At 46.0% G+C, this 18,716-nt stretch overlaps 1 protein-coding gene across 1 annotated transcript in view; it reads right to left on the bottom strand.

Moving 5' to 3' along the window:
• Positions 1–1,189: 1,189 nt before the first annotated feature.
• The window catches only part of LOC144139907 (bone morphogenetic protein 1-like), a 678,031-nt gene continuing 660,504 nt past the window's right edge, over positions 1,190–18,716 (bottom strand). The window contains exons 17-18 of the mRNA XM_077672135.1: positions 11,371–11,679; positions 1,190–10,929 (exon numbers count right to left, since the gene is read on the bottom strand). Of these exons, the coding sequence (XP_077528261.1) occupies positions 10,663–10,929; positions 11,371–11,679 (576 nt within the window). The 3' untranslated portion in view covers positions 1,190–10,662. The remainder of the gene's footprint in view (positions 10,930–11,370; positions 11,680–18,716) is intronic.

The following is an 18,716-nucleotide window of genomic DNA, read 5'->3' as shown; positions in this document are numbered from 1 at the left end:
AGATTGAATGGAACCTCGTGGTAGCAGTGCTATAACTTTGGCTCTCTATTCTTGGGATATACAGCACGTGGGTTTCCAGATGCTGCGTCGTAAACGGCATTTTTTGATATACACTAGTTACTCTTCCACTGATCATTGTGCATGTCTCATCAATGAATCGCTTTAATTTGTTGCCACATTTGTTTTAGTATGTGCTCGGAGACAAGTGTGTGTCAAGTCCTCTGTCATTGTCTCATCTTGCAGTGAGTCAAAATCATCGAACGTCTGCAATTACCTCTTCCTAGGCTATTTTGACCTGTTAGAACGCTAAATTTGTCTGCCTTCGCAGTGGGGGCGCTACATTGCTTTGTGCACCTAACAGGTAATGCAGCGATAACAGCCAGGTCACCGCGAACAGTTTCGTCCTGCGCGCCAAGCTAGAAGCATCCATTTGGCGGGCATATAGCTCCGCCGGCGCAAAAGCGCAATGTGCATGCCTCGAGGCATAGTCAAAGTCACCTCAGCGCGACCTGTGGCCTCGCATACTCCAACCTTGCTGCGCATGTGCAAAATTTTCATTCTTGGAGAGAGAGAGAGAGAGAGAAAGAAAAAAACATTTTAATAAGCAGGAGTGGGAGTGGAGCTTTGGTACGGGAATACTTGTGTTGCCCTAGCCACCTTCACTCGGGTCACCAGGAGGGCCTGGTCCTCCAGTCGACAGCAGGTCAACCGTGTCTCCCATAGCTCGGGGAAGGAATGGGCGGAGAGTGGTGGCAGGGCTGGGTAGTGAGCGCACTGTCAGATTGCGTGGCCCATACCGAAAGGCACACTCTGGCGTGATCGTGTTTCCTTTCGGGCGACTCTACAATCTGTTATAGTAAAATTCCTTACTTTCTATAAACACGTTTGCCATCCTTCGCTTTTTAACTTTAGTCCGGAAAGTGTTTACTCACCGGTGGTTTTATCTTTTTTTTATAAACGGAACACCATGTTTGTTATTCGAAACAAAGAGGTTGTGCAATGAGCGCAACTTTTTTTGCGGAGGTACAATCTTAACTCTCAAAGTGAGTCGACATGTCTCCTACACTCATTAGCAAGTGACAGTAAATCTTCGCAAAGTTCTCTTTGACAAAAGAACAAATAGAGCAAAAATGAAAGCGATAATGGTAAAATAACGGGTTGTTTGGAAGGGACAAGGAAATCCATCGTGTAGGGGTGGTACTTCTTTATTTCGTGTCTTTTTTCACTCGATTCTTTTTTTATCTGTATGTGGCGGGATAATAGTCTTCAAGCTCGTGTAACGCGTACCCATTGAAGTACAAAGTGAAATGCAATAAATGGTAGAAGTACAATACAGCTGTTCCTTGCTTTACCCAATGTCGTTACCAGTACCGTCGTAGCGGGTATGGTAGCGAATTGGGAAAATTATACAAGCCAAAGACAGAATCAAACAATGTACTCTTCGCGAACTGAGCTGATATCAGTCACTTGCACTTTTATGGGGAAAAAATGCAACTTTGGAGCCACCACAGCCGTCATGCGATTTCATCGTCGAGTACAGGTATGGCATTCATCATTTGCGCAACGCAATCGCACATATATTTCTCTCTACTGTCGTGCAAAATACCGGCCAAACTGAACAATTTCGCGCAAACACGTATCAACTCAGTTCACTGAAAACCTCGGGCACCAATCAACAAATCTTTAAAATCGCTTCTCACACCGCCTGCCAGTTCCAAGTAACAACACAAATTTAAAACGCATACAAGAGAATCCTTCTAAGACTGTTGGACATTGGCGGTGAAATGAAATTTAAATAGAATCATCAATTTCAACATTTAGCCAGTTTTTTCGTACTTGTGCAGTAAATTAAAAAAAAAAAAAAAACAAGCACGGAACCTGAGCAGCAACTCACCGTGGTGAAACGAGCTCTGGAATCGGCGCGAGCTCGCGGCCTCCCGGACATGGGAGGCTGACCGCTTCCCCTTCCCTTTCCCCTCAAGCTTAAATAAATGTTTTTACCACCCCCCACACGTCTGAGCGGATTCTCAGTATGGTGGCGCCGACAAGAATTCATATTAATGCCGTGCGTCTAGATGTTTTTTTTTTTTTTTTTTTTTTTTACAAATGGCTATTACGCACGCATCGCATGCACGGCTTTAGTAAGTCACAAATGTGCAACTGATTTTCAGGGGTCGGATGGTGTGGTTAGTGAAGTGCGGGCACAGCAGCGACGTTCGTATATAAGAAAGAATTACATTCATTTTGTGAATGTCGGAAATGTAAAGCGTAGTATTACACGTGTACAATTACACAAACGCACTGACGTCCTAACCAGCACTGAAATGAAAATGCGAGCACCTTTGTGTACCATGTCATTAGCAATATATTATTGTTGAATCTTTCACAAAGAAGAACTGCACCGGTCTTTGTCCGCTCCAATGCTCTGATATTCGCCCGTTACCAAGCGCGCCTACAGCGTGTAAAGAAGCTCGCATAGGTGCCGGGTGGGCGTCAATGTCAAGTGCTCCTCTTTCTCCGCCCTTTTCTCTGTAGTTCTTAATTTCGATCTCTCCCTCTCTCTGTCTCTCTCCCTCTCTCGCTCTCTCGCTCTCGCGCTCTCGCTATTTCTTACATTCTCTCTCTCTTTCATACCTTCTTACACTCTCTCTGTTTGTCCAGTCTCCTTGCAGCTGTCGATACTTGACGCGGGCCTCTTAGCACTGTGCACTCGTAACTTAGTTGAGGTCCATGCATGGGGCTACAAGTGGACGTCATGTCTTAACACACAGATCGGAAATTTATACGCACCACTTCTATCGAGCACAGATGATGCCACGAACCACGCCAGAGTAAAATATGCTCAGTGGTAACATCAATGGTTGGAAAGCTCTCAAACTCAGGAGTTTCACCGTGTTTAGTACTGAACCGACGAAATAACCATGAATGTCGGGGTACTGCCTCCTGCCCCTGGTTTTTTTGGGTGCGTCACCCAAACTATTGGCTTCATGAACTGACACTAGAAACCTTACATTTTTCAGGTTAAGGCCAATCGCAGCGTGAATTTGCATGTCATGGTGACGAATGTGACCCTGGGCACACGCAACGCCTATCGATGCGTGATGAAGCACGGTTTTAGAGGCAAATAATCATCACGTCATTTGGTCAGCCCCCCTTTGCGTAGTCATGCTTCCGCCCCATTCCGGTCGGCATTGCGAGCATCCCTTTCAGTCTCCCCATGTGACTTACACGCTTCTTTCGGGTAGTTTCTAAACACTTCTGCCCCACACCTATAGGGAAATCTGGGTACCTCGACTTAAAACCTTATATTTGAGACTGTGCTTCACTGGATTGAATTACTTTTGTCTAGAAAATCAATCAATTAATCAATCAAATCAATCAATCAATCAATCAATCAATCAATCAATCAATCAATCAATCAATCAATCAATTTTATCACTTTCAATTTGCCGCTACGACTGAAACTGCCCGACTAGTTAGGTTCGGTTAACACTTTCTTATTAGCCAAGACAACAAGACACCTTATACACAGGCAGCTGGCTTGAGGTGTCGCATCAGCTCTCATAGCCTTACGTGGCTCCTGTGTTACAGCCAACTAGGCTGCACCCTGTATTCACTGATACTATAATACAGTACGCTTGATACCTCCTCACGTGTACTATTTAAATTTAGGACCTTTTTAACACATTCACAAAAAGATGCCAAATAACTTTAATTGCTTTTATTTTGCAACACAGAGCGAAGGCGGAGCGTGGGCATGTCGGCGTGATTCACATCCGAATAGAAACTCTGAGCAAAACGCTCACACACCCAAGGTTAATCACAAAGAAAGATAGCCTGAAAGATGTAACCCCACTGTAGCAGTACCATACACTTATTTGTGACACATTAAATACAAAGTTCATCAGTAAGAATACACTTGACAACGTCAAACGAAAGAGTTCACGACAGTCGAACACAGCAGCCCTGTAATATAAGTATAATGCCCTTTAAAGCTGCCGCATGGAAAAAACGTGCTTAGAAGCAATCCAGTTCTGACGACTGAACATTGGGCAGATAGGAAGAGATTGATAAACAGCAATGAAATCTCTCCACCCACTGTCATCGTGAACGAAAAATCCCGGAAAAAGTAAAACAAATAAATTATCACCGGCTGTTGACTTTGTGTATTAGCTTTTGTCAAAAGAAACCGCAAGCGGAATGCACAAACATGTGCCAATGGGACTTCAACATTCTCCCAAAATATATATGTATGTAAATATACATGCGAAAAATTCAAGCTGGCGAGCCTGTCAGGCAACTGATATACCTAACAATTCACCTGTAACGTGCACGAATGGTACATAAGTTCCAGTGGCTGAAGATTGTTAAATCAGGTCCAGTTGCCTGTGGTCTCAAGCATACCAGGCGCTCCTGTGACCCGATTTGTGCAGCAAAGAAAGAGGAACAAAAAGGGCCGAAGAACGCGGAAAGCGTCGGTAAAAGTGTTCAAGATGAAAAGGCTGAAAGAGAATTCGAACACAATCACGCAAGCTCACGAGCTGTTCAGGCGCGGCCGTAAAGTAACTCTTGCAGGCAAATTCCGTACCCTTGTGTGTACAAATTCTCCACTGCCTGTACGCACCCAGCGCAGCCTACTGTTTCACTTGGAGCACTCGTTTTGTTTTTTTTGAGCAACTGCTAAAGCGACCGGTGCTCGACCTGCAGCAACGGTTAGAACCACGGAATTTCGGAACGAACGGCCTGGGTTCGATCCTTAGCAGTGAGAGACCCGCGATTTACTTTTACTGGAAAATCTTCTCTTGCATCAGCTCCCCGCATTCTTTTGTAAATAAGGGTGGTATGACATCTGTTAGGTCGGTTTAGGGGCAGGGTGCGGCCTACCAACACGCTTGATTAACTCTCTGCATCGCACCCGAAGTGCTTGTCTTGTACCTATCTTGGGAAACTACACGGCGCGCAAAATAACGGGACGAGAGAAAGAGGCACAACAGAAGGGCTTACGTTGTGCCTCTTTCTGTCGTTCCGTTCTTTTGCGCACTGTGTTGTTTCCCATGATGATTTACCAACTCTCCCAACTTTCAGTGTTACTCCAGTTTATGTCTTTTACCGATGTCCAAGCGGAATATTGTCTCCTGCAACTAAAATACTCGGTTAAATCAAACGTAGACCCCGTGCATATAAATAGAATTTAACCCAATTTCGAAACTGAAATTCCTCGCTTCATAATAATCAGTATCAAATGAACCTCGGCAGCTTACACAGTCACAACGGACATGACCCATGCAAGGGAACATACGAGCAACGGGGGAGATTATAAGTTGCCAGAGAGGGGATGTGAGGTGATGCATTGCCATTTGTTACGGCGGGTATACTGAGGTGCCATCCATGCACTACGCATCAATCGGATTTGAGCGAGGCACATTTTTCTTTCCCGCGTTATATGCGTGCAGAAGACCCCAATCTGAGCAACTATGAAGAATGGGAATCTCAGAGCTGCTTCATGTTGTTTACCTGCGTGTCTGGTACAACTATACGGCCATGTAAGAATGAATAAGAAAACACAGACGAGAGCAGTTGTCTCGAAAGTGTGTCGCACACAAGAGCCAGTCTGATATTCCGTCCTGTCTCCAAAGTGCTGCAGCCTTAATCGAACGTGCATCTGCCACACCTCTGCCCAAGTAAATAAACATAAAATAAGAACAGAAAACACAGATTGAAGGGCTGATAAACGTTGTGCATTGCCGTAATTGAATACGTAATTGAAAAGCCTTTTCCAACTCCGCAATAGCGTCTGTCATAGTGAACCGGCTTAGTCGATACTCGATACTTACCCGATATGTGCGCGGTATCTCATGGCACTTTGAAAGTCACAGGAGAGAACGACGACTGGGACAAAATACCATAGAACTCCGAGCGCTTAACGTAGTTAGCCTATGTATTCGAACGATTCGTAACAGAAAGAACAACAAAGAAAGAAATCCGGCCTACACGCACATACAGCTTCGAGATAAAATATCGGACATTTCTCATTATGTATGTACAAGCCTCGCAGAGCGTCTCGCACTCCCGAATCAAGTTTTATTGATATTTACAATATGCGTTTTGTTTTATTTTGCTCATGTCTGTATTATTGAAGCCTCCTTGAACAAGGAGTCAAAATCTTATTACTTAGCAAGAAAAATGTAACTGAAGAACTTTATGAACCGTTGTGCGAACTAGTTTCAGAAATCACAAAAACTGAAGCCGCTTGAGAATACAAAGACGAATCATGTAAATGCAACAAAGAAAGCTCAAACAGACGCATTCTGCTCCGCTGTGCCAAGCAATGCCTCCTGCCTGCTTGCTTTAAGACATGTAGGCACGACAAGGGCGTGAGGAGCTAGAAGACAACAAATACAATGGCACATGGCTCGGACAACCGAAGATCTGACAAGAAATGTCCACAACAGAGTTCGCCACAAAGAGGCGAACATTTTCTTCCAAAATCACGGACCTTCATAAAATCGCGTGCCTAACACACTGCGTGCAATAGACGACGTAGAGTAGAGCCCTGGGTATTAGGATACATTCATATATGTACAAGCCGAGAATATGGCTCATATTAAACTCCGAGAAAGTACAAAATAAGTGGCGGAGTGCGCGAGATTCATTGGCGCGCGCATACCCGCGCGTACTGCATTTTTCGATAGCCCTTGTGAACGCCAAGCAGTAGGTTACATCACCACTCCGCATCGGTTGGTTTGTCGGGAATGCAGACCTCATGGGCTTGTAGGGAAACTCGCTTGGTTCGCAGCACACCCTCGTAACGCGTGTGGAGTCGTTGGTTGGGATTGACCTAGGTGACATTAGCGCCGTGCACTCGGGGGGGAGGCTGCTCAGGCAGGTTTTTTTTTTTCTGTGCACTGCAAACAAGTAGAGGACTAGGGACACGAGTACGCAACGATTGCCTACGTACACGTCAGTTACGTAACAGCATGTGGTGATATGTGCACGAGTGTTTGTAAAATCGCTCGAACGGAAAATGATTACAGTACACAACCTTCAGCCCCAAATTCATTAAGGCGTTCCGAGTTCTTAGGCATGTCCATGCAAGGTCTTTAGAGAGTTGGTAATAGGGAGAAAAAAATTATGCATTGCCTCTCCAGCTTCGGCTATTCGTTTCGTTCGAGATCTTATTTTTACATTAGCATTTTCTATCAAATGAACATTGGTTCCGAAGTAGTGCGAAACGGTCATAGTTCACTATAGGCACATGCGTTCCCAGTTTTGACTTCGGTAACGCATGCGAAGGAATCGCGTATTAGGTAGCGGCTGCTGTGATTCCAGCGTGGCCGCTTTAGAGGCTCTAGTCGACACAGGTAACACCTGACAGTGCACGAATAGAAACAAAAGAAAATATCCAGGAATGAAAGCGGAAATAAAAACAAATCCGAAAAGGTGCAAATAAATAAAACTTTGACGGGTGGATACAGGGAAGGTTCTGTACCATCATTCACATTGATGGAAGGCGTTATGAGTGTTATATAAGTTTGCATGGTTATGGCGAGGTTTCCTATATCTATCACCGAAATGTTTTGTTGATGGGAAGGTTTATACACACGTCAGTCACCAAAAATTTAACGTCAGTCGAACCCCATGAAATGTTGGGTGGGTGTAAAGCTAATTAGCGAACTTTCGGGAAACATTCCCAGTGCCGCAAAACAGGCTCTCTGTTTCTAAGACTCAGTTCAACGTACAGAAGTACAGAGACATTGTGACATCTGCTGCAGACCTTTCTAGTGTTCTTCTTTTTCGTGATAATAAGGTAAGTATTGGTAGTATATCGTATAAACTAATTATGCAGATAGAAGAGTTAAGCAACCAGTGCAACCGTGCGGAAAAAACTGCATTGACGAAGGGCACAGAGCAGGGTGCATTATTTAAATAGGACTCGCACTTCAGTCATCTTTAAGCATGGGAATGACATGTGGTGGTGGATACGAAATGGCACTTCATTGGATATACAATTTCCTACAGATTGCATTCTTGGACTCCGAATAGTTCGCTTTCAATGCCGCAGGTTACTAACTTGCTGGCTTTTATTTACGCGTTCAAGGTGCAACACTAGCTCACCGCTCTCATGTTGTGCTATCCCTCTGAACGATATGATAGCGTGAAACAATCGAACATTTGTATTGCATACATGGAGGACAAGTGAGGTATCCTAGTAAAACGCGCTGGTTTCTCGATACGTGTACACAACACGTGATAAGCTCGGTGTTCATTATACACTCAGTAGCAGCCGCAAATATACATGAATACAGAACCTTCACTTGCATTATTGCAACTAACTGCTCTTCAGGTTATATTTTATGCCTCAAAGTGTATAAACAAAGAATCAGACCATTTCAGTGCTGCTTTTACTGCCGCCAATAGCTGAGGTAAGCATGACAGCGCAACATTTATCATATAGACATGAATTGCCTTTTGTAGCATTCAAAGCGTTGGCTACCCCAAAAATACTGTAGAAAATTAAAAGTAGTAGCCACGCATCCCTACCAACGCCAAACGTTGTAAACAATTTTAATCACTAGGCTTCGCAGATGGTTGAATATAACTAAGGCTCGCTTGTTGTTTTTTGTCGTTGTTGTTGTTGTTAGAAGCTTGTGGCCCTGTATTTTTTGCATGATGTCCTTAGCGTAAATAAAACGTAAAACAACAATACTTCTTACATTGTCTTTGCACGCACAAAATTTGTGAAGCTATCAAGATATGTATCAATCTATCGAACGCTATGAGTCAACACAATGCGCAGTTAACACAACATATGTTTCCTATACTGCTGTAAGCACCGCACCGGCAAAAATATAAAGACTGGCTACTCTACTCTAGAGGTAATTACGTCGGTAAATTTTGTATTGTACAGGACCACTGTATTTTGCCAACATCCACGCTTTAGTAAAGTTTATCTTTACTAACGAACATCGCCAGAAAAGCAAGCTAAACGCAAGTAAAGTACAATCAATTTACGTCAGGCAAAGGTCCCGAATACTTACCCCATAGCGATGACGAACCTAAGCATATTCTGAAAGTACTTCGTTGTAGCTTAGGCTGCATATTATAGCCTAGTCTAGCCCTCTTTTGCAAAAGCGAAATCGCGCTCCTATTAAAGCCAGCACGTCTTCATTGGTGTGGTTTTTCCTCATATTTTCTTTCCAGTGAGCGACGTCGCTGGAACGTTGTATTCAACAGTTTCTTACTTTTATTGCATTTTCAATGTGCGATTGCAATGCTGCAGTCTCCCACTAAAAAAGTAAAATGGATGGCTGTGGCTATACAAGTGCGCTTGATTTTATCATTTCATTTTCACCAAGGGACATTTAAAACAATGTTTTTCATGACAGTGCTTTAAAACTTGAGGGCGCCTCAATTTAGATTCTCTTAGATATTTTTGGCAAATATATAAACATATCGCACTTGCTTTTCAATACCTCTTCACTTGCTTACTATGTGCGGCACTGTTTATCGCACAGTTAACGACCATCATATCCCAAACATGCAAGCGGTGGTTGAAAATGTTCGTCGCATGCTTTGGCAAATGAGATGCTTTCATTTATGATAATAACAATCACAAAATTAGTTAAATGTTAGTTGGAATTTATAGATGAGGTCAACATGCAGTCGTACCATGCAGAAGTGTTCTCAGCCTTCATGTGACCGATGGTACCCTCTATTAAAGCTGTGAAAGTTGCAATGCTGTAGTGCGCGGCCTTTACACATAGTTAGTTCTGCGCCATAATCAGCTTGCTCTCCAAAAACGTCATTCTAAAATGACATCAAGAAATAAAGGGGTAAGGTAAGCAACAAAAATTTCCTGGACACCATTCAAGCGGTAATAAGCCGCAAGCTGATTTGTCGAAAAGCATGAAACATGAGACTACGTTTCACGCATCGCAAGACTTTTGCTATGACACATTTGCAAAGCTCTGACTTTTACGAAAGTCAGCACTATAAACCGCGCACTACTGGTATTACTCCCGCACAAACGCTTGCACGTGTGCTAACACTCTTACAGCCCACATCAGCAAGGATAACAACAACACATTCCAAAGTTTAAAAAGAAACAATTCATCATAGGAAAAGTTATCAATGAGCCCCGAGAGCAGAGCAATTCTTGCAGAGACGGATTGAGACCCCTCATTCCTCTGCTGATGGCAGAGCCTTTCAGCGCATACCACAAAAGAAGTTTTTTTGCACTTGTCTTTGGGCCCAGAGAAACACCAAACGCTTGTCACTGCAGTTGTCGCAAAACGCGCCTTCAGGAAGTTCAGCGGTGGCTGCGACAGCGGCCCTTTCCTTACTGCCTTAACTAGCTTCAGATAATATTTTGTCCTTTTTTTTTACCGAAGGGCCGCTTGTTCACATCATGTGAGAAAGAAAACCGGGATATGGTGCTTCCTCTAGTTTACAAGTATAAGCCGTCAATCCCTTGTGCCTCATTGCTAGGACTTGGTCAGAGTACACTCCTGTGCAGGGTAATTCTATGGCGACGTCCAGAGGTGGTGTGCACATGCGAGCCAAGCTGCGGGCGGGGATGATTGTGGAGTGTGACCATGGCTCGGCCGCGGCGGCCGGCGCTCAGCCGGTTAGTGGTGATTGTGTGGTGCCGATGCGCGTGCCTCAGTGGCGGTGCAGTCTGAGCTTTCGGTCCCGGTGATGATGGTGGCGCGGTGCCCGCGCTTCTGCGAACGACGACACCGCGTAGGGCGGCAGCATGGGGGAGCGCTGCTGCTGCTGCTGTAGCGAGGAGTCCTCAGCGTCACCGCCTCCCTCGCCAGCGGGAACCGTGGCTGAATAGGCGGCCGAGAAGCCCTTGGCGTTGATGTTGTCGTCCGAGCGGAAGCGGAGCAGCAGGAAGCTTGAACTGGACGTGAACTCGCCCAGCATCTGCATGTTTGTCACCGGTGAGGTCAAGACGGGATGCAGTGCACGACATCACCACAAAAGGAGCAAGTTTCTCGTAGAAGTGAACGCACTTATAAAACTCAACTTTAGCAGTTTTCAGGCTTCGGGCACGCAGGATGCAAAGCCAGGAAGGTTTAACTATATGGTCTGTTTCCTGAAGAAGTGAACCTACTTCGAACGCAGTGTGCTCGGGATTCTGCACGCGACCATACGCAGTGAAGCCTTTTACGTGCCGCACAGCTGATATTCATGCTCCTGCTGTAACTATAACAGAAATAATTAATGTATCAGATCCCGCTAAAAAAACACCCTGCACGCCTTTTTGAGACAAATCTTCGTATCCCTTCCTGAGCAACGCCCCTCGGAGAGCTACAAAGCGGGCGTACAAGGATTCCCTGCCAGGAAAGGGCGAAAGGCACGCACCTTGTTCCCGCAGAACTTCCCCAGCGTTGGCGCCGAGTCATCGTAGCCGTCGAAGAGCTGGACGAAGTCATAGCCGCAGTCCTGCTCGTGCTCCAGCTCGAAAGTGAGGAAGCGAAGGCGCACGCGGCCCGACTCTGCCTCGACTAGCCAGTCGCAGTCCTCGCGGTTCTCGTAGTTCTGGTCGCCGTACTTGGCGTGGGAGTAGAGGTGCTCCACGGTGCGACTGGTCGCCAGCAGCCGCCCTCCGCAGGCCGTCGAGTGGGACGCCTTGAAGCCCTTGCGCTGCACGGAGGCGTCGCTCTTGAACACCTGCGTCGTTCGCGGGAGGCAAGAGCGTACGTTGTATCAGGGAGAGAGAACTGTCGCGCCACTCTATAGTCACTCTCTTTCACCTACATGCAGTGCACATTGAAATATCTACGAAACGTCACTCGTGGGTGGTCTTGCTGACACATCTTTTCTGAGAATTCATGCGGTCAACTTTCACATACTGCGCTTCATTTCGGAAACTTTCCTGGGGGCAGTTTCACCGCACCTAAACAAACTACAAGTAGTTTGAAACAATCAAACCCTCCATTTACACAATAAAATATAGCCGCAGGTCGGCTTCATTACAACGCTCCCAAATGACAGATTATATTCGAAATTGGCAAACGACGAGGCGCTGCATACGATTTGAGTAAAAATAGAATCTGCGGTGTGCAACAGCTCAGGGAGTGCATTTATGCTGTTGTCACTGCGCAGATTGAATATTTTACTCAAATCAAATGCCAGGTTTATCATTCGCCAAATTAAAGCCTTTGGCCGAATCTGGCCGCCCATTTGCCGCTGTGGAGCATTGTGGTGAAGCCTACCTGCGGCAATTCCATAGTGTAGATCACCTTAAAAGCCACGTTGTTCTCCCGCTTGTGAAGCCGAAATTTCGTTATTTTTTAACATTACCGTATTTTATGCCGGGATAAACTAAGATTTCAATGGTGTCATATCTATCCCGCAAATGACGCCAGTACAACGAACACAGGAGAAACGGCAGAAAACGTTTCATTGACGCGGTTGGTGCTGCCGTCTAGGAGGGGCGAAGCGAAGTAGTGCATCATGATACTAACGAGCGCCGACAGTTGGCGCCTCGATCGGGCAGCGTAAGCAGCGTCGTTGCTCAGTGCGATAGCCCCGTGTAAAAAACTTGCATTACGCGCCTCAAAAAGGCAACGATGCCGACCGGTGAATTCCGTGAACGTGACTGATTTGGTGCGAAGCGAAACGCCAGCGGGAAGCGGAACGCGTTCGCGCGTTGACGGTCCCAGCCTCCGTGGTCCCAGCTACGAACTCTGCCTCTCGCGTTCCACAAGCTGAGCTCGTCGCAACCCAACCGTCTGCCGTACACAGGAACGAAGTGGTCGCATCTTTGCCGAAGCGACGCGCCAGCAGGACGTCGCTTGCCAAGCACACCCACATGACAGCTGCCGATCCGCAAATCATGCTCCTTTCGCTGCAGATTCCGCTGCACATTTGACTTTAGTGTTTTACCGATTCCTATAACAGAGGAATCAACCACAGTTTTTTTTTTTTTTTTGCTATGTTCACAAAAGCTCAAACTGTGGTACCCGTCGAAGCGGCTCAGTGGCTAAAGTGTTCTGGGGCTGAACCCGAGGACATGGAGTTGGATTCTTCGCCATGACTGCTGTTTGCTGGTGGCGAAAAACAGTCAACCTCATGTGTACGAGGTTATGGCTCACGGTAGAGCTCCACAGCTGGTTCAGGGTAGCTTGGTCACCAAGCCTGCCATAATAGTTTCGCACTTTTCCACCAGGTGTCAGACCAGGCCATTAGAGTGTGCAGTTCGGGCTGTTTTTCAGAGTAAATGCGCACCAGCTCTTCCGCCCCTACATCCCGTTTCCACTGGTTTTCCTGGATATTGTTGCGTGAAGAACGTGACAGTATACAGAATATAGTTGGCAGGAACAAGAACGACTAGACCGTGCTTTCACCGTCATAGTCATATTTTTACTAGACTTGTGTGTCCAAGGAAAAGAAATCACCAAAACATAAAATTATGCATTGGTTTCCGGTGATAATAATGATGTAGCATGTTTTTTTCTAACCCTCAAGGGACCGAGAAAGCGTCTAGAAAATCGGGCACTCTGAAAAAAAGAGTTCACGCCAAAAAGAGTCACTTTATTAACCAAGTGGTTTCAAAAACTCGTCAATCTGCGGGCGCTGTAGCTCGCGTTCCAGGGTTACAGCACTGTAACACGCGCTCCCTTAGAGCATCTTGGATTATTGGATTTTCCATTCGCAAGCATCGGATGTTTTTCGGTACCGGGCATGTTGCAGCCGCCTCTGTACCATTCCATGCTTTCCACCGCGGCAAAGCTCTCCGGGGTTTTTTTGGGTAGGAACTTGTAAAACAACCGGTTTCGTCGCGGCTAAACGTATCTTCGGGCGCAAAATTATAGCGAAGGGACTGTCGCTGACCGCAGCGATAACTTTCAACAGCCGACTCGTCGACCGCGGCACACTCGCCACAGTTTTTTTTAAGCTCGTAATTTCTTTTCTTGAAATTTGTTTTGATACGAATGTAACACGTATTCGAGGCTGCTAAAAAAATCACGGTGATGTTAATTGCGTGTTTGGTAGCTTTTGGCTCGTGATCGAAAGAAAAGTCCGGTAAATCGAACGGGAAGGGTTTCAAAAGTCCGAAAGTTTGGTCGGTGCTATACATTGACTCTATGGAGCGGGTGACGGTGCCATAGCAGAGTCCGGATATACAGGCAGGTCCGGAAAATATGGCATCCGAAAAATCGGTCGGCGACTGTATTTGTTAAATCAAGAAAACTTCCCCAGCTATCTTTATTTTGCATTTTCAGGTAGTTATCTTCGTGTTGGCTCCAGGAAAACATTTATACAAGATCCATCAATCAGCTTTTAGGTTTCACATTTAGTGACATTACAAATGTTAGTGTGGCAAGGTGTTTTTCAGCTCGTTGATGCCCATTTTCCTACTTTTTGTTTGTTATTGAACAACTGCTGCTGCACGGCGTAGATGTATTCTTGGCACTATAGTTTTTCAACATAAGCCAACTTGTTTTTTCATTTTGATGTCTTTTTCAGCGCTACCCCCGTACTCAAAAGGGTAACTTAATTTATACCGTCAGGCAACCTTTCGTAAAGACCGAAAAAGGACAAGATGAAGAAAAGGCAACCATGCATTCAGCAGCCTTCCTTAATGCTTTCTTATCAAATGTACCCCTTTTGGGGCAAATTAGGCTATGTTTAGACTACGCAAAAGTCGTATTGGGATCTATGGACGTAAGAAAACGGCGTGTCACGCAGTTCGGTTGGATGAGACGTAAAATGATGCCATTATTTGAAGTTATTACGACAGTTGCGGCAACGGTCTGAATCCGGCCTTTGGCGCTTGCAAACAAAGCTAACGCGCGGTGCGCTAATCAGCGTACGCCCTGTGGACTGAGCTTGACCATTTCGCCAATAGGGCAGGACATGCGTCTACGGCATCCGTTTCAAAGAACTCATATAAGCCGCCACCTGTCGTGGCCGGTTCACGTAGCATCGCGGCCGGTATTTGATATCCGCTTTCAGTAGCAGCGCCGAAGATGATCCTTAGCGCAGTTTTCCTCTACGCCGTGATACTCCTTTTCTCATGTGCAACTTTCTTTTGACTATGAGTAGCACTCTGGTGAGCGGCGAAAAACTATACTGCAGCAGCCCTACGTCGGTTAGTGCGCGCAAGCAGCGGCACGCTTCCGGCGCTCGCTACATCGCGCGCCGTGTAGGCCGGGGCACGCCCATGCCCGCATGGATGGCGGGCGCACGAATAGTTTTCACAAGCAGAAAACGCTTCCTCTTCAGCTTTGCCACATCTCGTGAACAACGGGCGAGATCTGCAAACGCAGCTATCGTCACAATCTGCAGTGTTGATCGGGGAAAGGTGCGCTCATTTTTCCGGCCAATAACGCAGCGGAAAGGACGACCTTAGGTATAAGTTCATTTTTTTATGTGGATACAGTTTGCTTTCTCAAAGTAAAGAGCTCAAAGTATATAGGTAACGCTACAGATGAGAACAAATTAGGTTTGTGAATACGGGTGTTAGAGATCGCCCGTCCGACTAACCGACCAACTCCTCGGCTGACGAGAAACATCAGTGGCATCACTGAGCAATGCTGCGCGTCAGGCTTCGATATGAGCGGGCCCCAAACTATTGGCGGGCTTCTACGACGGTCATGCGGCGACCAGTTTGCTTTACCCCTGCGCTTTCAAACCTGTTTTTTGTCCAGTCGCCATCGATCAAGGTAGTCAACCATGCCTGGAAGGACGAAAGTGAACCGGACATCGACGCTGGGGCTGCGCTATCTGGCTGTCAGAGTCGCAACTGGGCCGACCAGGCGAGGCTGTTTCGCAGAGAAGTAAGAAAGGCTGACCCCAGCTCAACACCAGTAAGGTCAGATGTGTGGGGTGCTTCGGGAGTGCTCAGAAGTTTGAATTTGACGACCAACTTACACTCTGACGATACCGGAGCAAGACGTCCAGATGGTATTCTTAGGCCATGCCCTAGTGGCAGCTTCGTAAAACGGTTACTTTATGACCAGTTAGGGGCGTATCGACGGGAGGGGGGGGGGGGGGTATGGGGCTTCAGCACCCCCCCCCCCCTCCCTGAACTTTTGCGCTGTCATGCACGGCGACCAAGGCAACCACCTGCGGCGGAAATCATCCTAGATTTTGTGAAGAACCCAAGGAATCCTGTCCGGAAAGTGCACCGACTTTCCTCTGGTGGCCCGTTTTCCTCCTGGTATGCCTAACTCCCATGCAAGGCCTTAATTTACGGAAGTGGATGAAGGCCTTGCATGGGCTGGCGCTCCGCGACGGACAGTCGTTGCTCAGAATAAACTATAGGATAATCGCGAGCGAAACCGCTGTCATGGCTGCTTCAGTACCTCCATGAAACCAGGGCCGCAGCTGCAAACCATTGCGCTAACGACTTTGGAATTCGTCTCCCCCCCCCCCCCCCCCCCCCCAAATGGTGGGAATGAACCTGCGAATTTGCTGCTGCGGCGCTGTTTGTGAGGCAAAACGATCTATGGCGACACCTACAAAAATAGGCCGTTTTGCCGCACTGGTGGTGCCGCATCAGCAAATAAGCAGGTAAATTCACAGCATGTACAACGGGCTTTCTGTAGAAATATACACTTTGTTGCCAGTGACACTTTTGTTGTCCTGACCAGAATAAAATCTTCTCGCTTTTTTCACCCCTTATTTGTTGTGTGACTAATTTTGGTGCAATTATCGGTAGTACGCGACGCGTGGCAAGCTCGTCCTGCGTAATATAGTGGCATAAAAGACTGCTGCATTAGGATTTGTCCCGCACATGTTAAAAAAGAAAAAAAAAGATTCTTTTATGATAAAGCGACAATAAAATAAAGCATTCACCCACAAGTTGTTGTTTTGGGATTTTCACGTTTATAATGCCGGCTCGTTTGGATGAATTAATTCCTCACTTCCATGTTTTTTTTATTCCGTGTTTGTTAAGAATTTATACTTACATTTGTTCTACATTTCTATATTTCTTTAAGTGGTATGTTTTCTTGCGGAGACAAAACAGAAAATCGCAAGCAGTGATAGCCATCTCGGAACATGCCAAGAATTTCTTTATGAAATATATTATTTTCCTTGTTCCTGAAATTAGTCACGTATTTTCAGTTATTAATTGTAAATTTCAGTTAATACTAATGTATATTATCAGTTAATAGCTATGTATTTATTATATATTTTTAATCACTTGAAAAATCATATGGAGGAGGTTGAGGTGGAATCTCAGTCCCCCCCCCCCCCGAGCAAAATGTCTGGCTACGCCCGTGTGATCAGTCATGTTGGGCCCCCATGTAGGTAGGTTTGTGGATGTCACAACAGCTGACCACAGCTGTGTGGAAAGAACGCGAGAACCTTGCTGGGCCACCGGCTCACCTTTCTGCTCACTTTCCTTCCCGCCCAGTCATTCGCTTGGCTGTACGCCTTTTTTGCTTGCAACGTGCCATGCAGCCTCAACAAGCGAGTACGTACGCCGCCAATATGGTTTTAGCAATGAAATCGTGCTTCGAGACAAAAAAGCGCCGTTCCTTTTCGCTTCAAGATCCCAAAATAAGTATGCCTGTGTCTATACAGCTCGCCAACAATGCAGGAAATCCGTTTTGGCGGGCTAGGTTTGACAGAAATCTTCAAAATCCGCCAACTCTGTACACGCCGCGTGAAGAGAAGGAAACAAATAATGAAATAAAATGCGCGACTGAGCTTCTAAAGAGCCTTGCAGGTGTCGCAATGGTTTGAGCTAGCAATGAAACAAAGAATCTACACATATGGTTATATGTTTTCAGCGCTTAACGACGAGCACTGAAAAGTAACACCCGAGGCGGTTTTCTCCGCTTCGGTGGAAATTGAAAAACGCCGAATTCGAGTTGCCCTCGATAATTGAAAACCTCGGTTCTACAAAAAACTGCGCGCCTTTCACGCTGGGGAATTTCAGTGGCTGGTCTTTTCGTGCCATGAACTCTGCAGAATTCCAATATTTGACTGAAGAAGTTGAAGAATATTCTCTCTGTAAGGTTCCCTGTGCTTACGTTTTCCGTCGGAGCTTCTTGAGAGGGGACAGGAAAGGATGGCCAGTCATGTTAAAAGCATCCCGTGTGAAGTTAAACTCACCACAGCGTGAATTTTCTGATCATGCACCCTTTCATTATCTTCAAGGAGCGCGCTCCTATGGCAGACAAATCAATCTACGCGTCCATGTTTTTATAACAAGTTCAGGTATCCATGTTATTCTCATGCAAAAGTGGCGACGACGTTTTGTTTAATTTACTGGCGCATTCCTGGCGCAAAGCAGCTGAGTATGTACTCAGCGAGTTTGTGCAAAGTTAGTCACATTATATTTCCTGGAATTAGTACATTAAATCCACTTTGTTCCCGGCACTAACAGAATGCGCGGGAAACATCAATTTCAAGCGCAAAAAATAGCCAACGAAAAGATGCCCTCCCCCCCCCCCAAAAAAAAAAAAAAAAAAACAGGACGATAGTTACGGAGAAATGTTACGGCGCATAGTCCCGCGGTCGAATTATTAGTTTTTCCCACTTCATGTCCGTTTCGAAGTGCCTACTTCAAGCAAGCTCTGGTTGGTTGAGGGCAGACACCACGGATGCGACGGAAGAAAATGAAGTCAGGGGGCATTGGTTTCTGTTTAGGGGTACGGGTCAAAGGTCTCGGAAGGGTTAAAGGTCTCGAAAGAGCGACTGTGCTACGTCTTGAAAGATACGTGAAATGGACGTTTTGATTACGGACA

This window comes from Haemaphysalis longicornis, unplaced genomic scaffold (genome assembly GCF_048455015.1).
Source record: "Haemaphysalis longicornis isolate Haplotype H1 unplaced genomic scaffold, Haemaphysalis longicornis Haplotype H1 scaffold_1, whole genome shotgun sequence".
In the NCBI taxonomy this organism is placed as follows: Eukaryota; Metazoa; Arthropoda; class Arachnida; order Ixodida; family Ixodidae; genus Haemaphysalis; species Haemaphysalis longicornis.
Note: the sequence above shows the minus strand (reverse complement) of the source record. Positions and strands in the feature narration are given on the sequence as shown.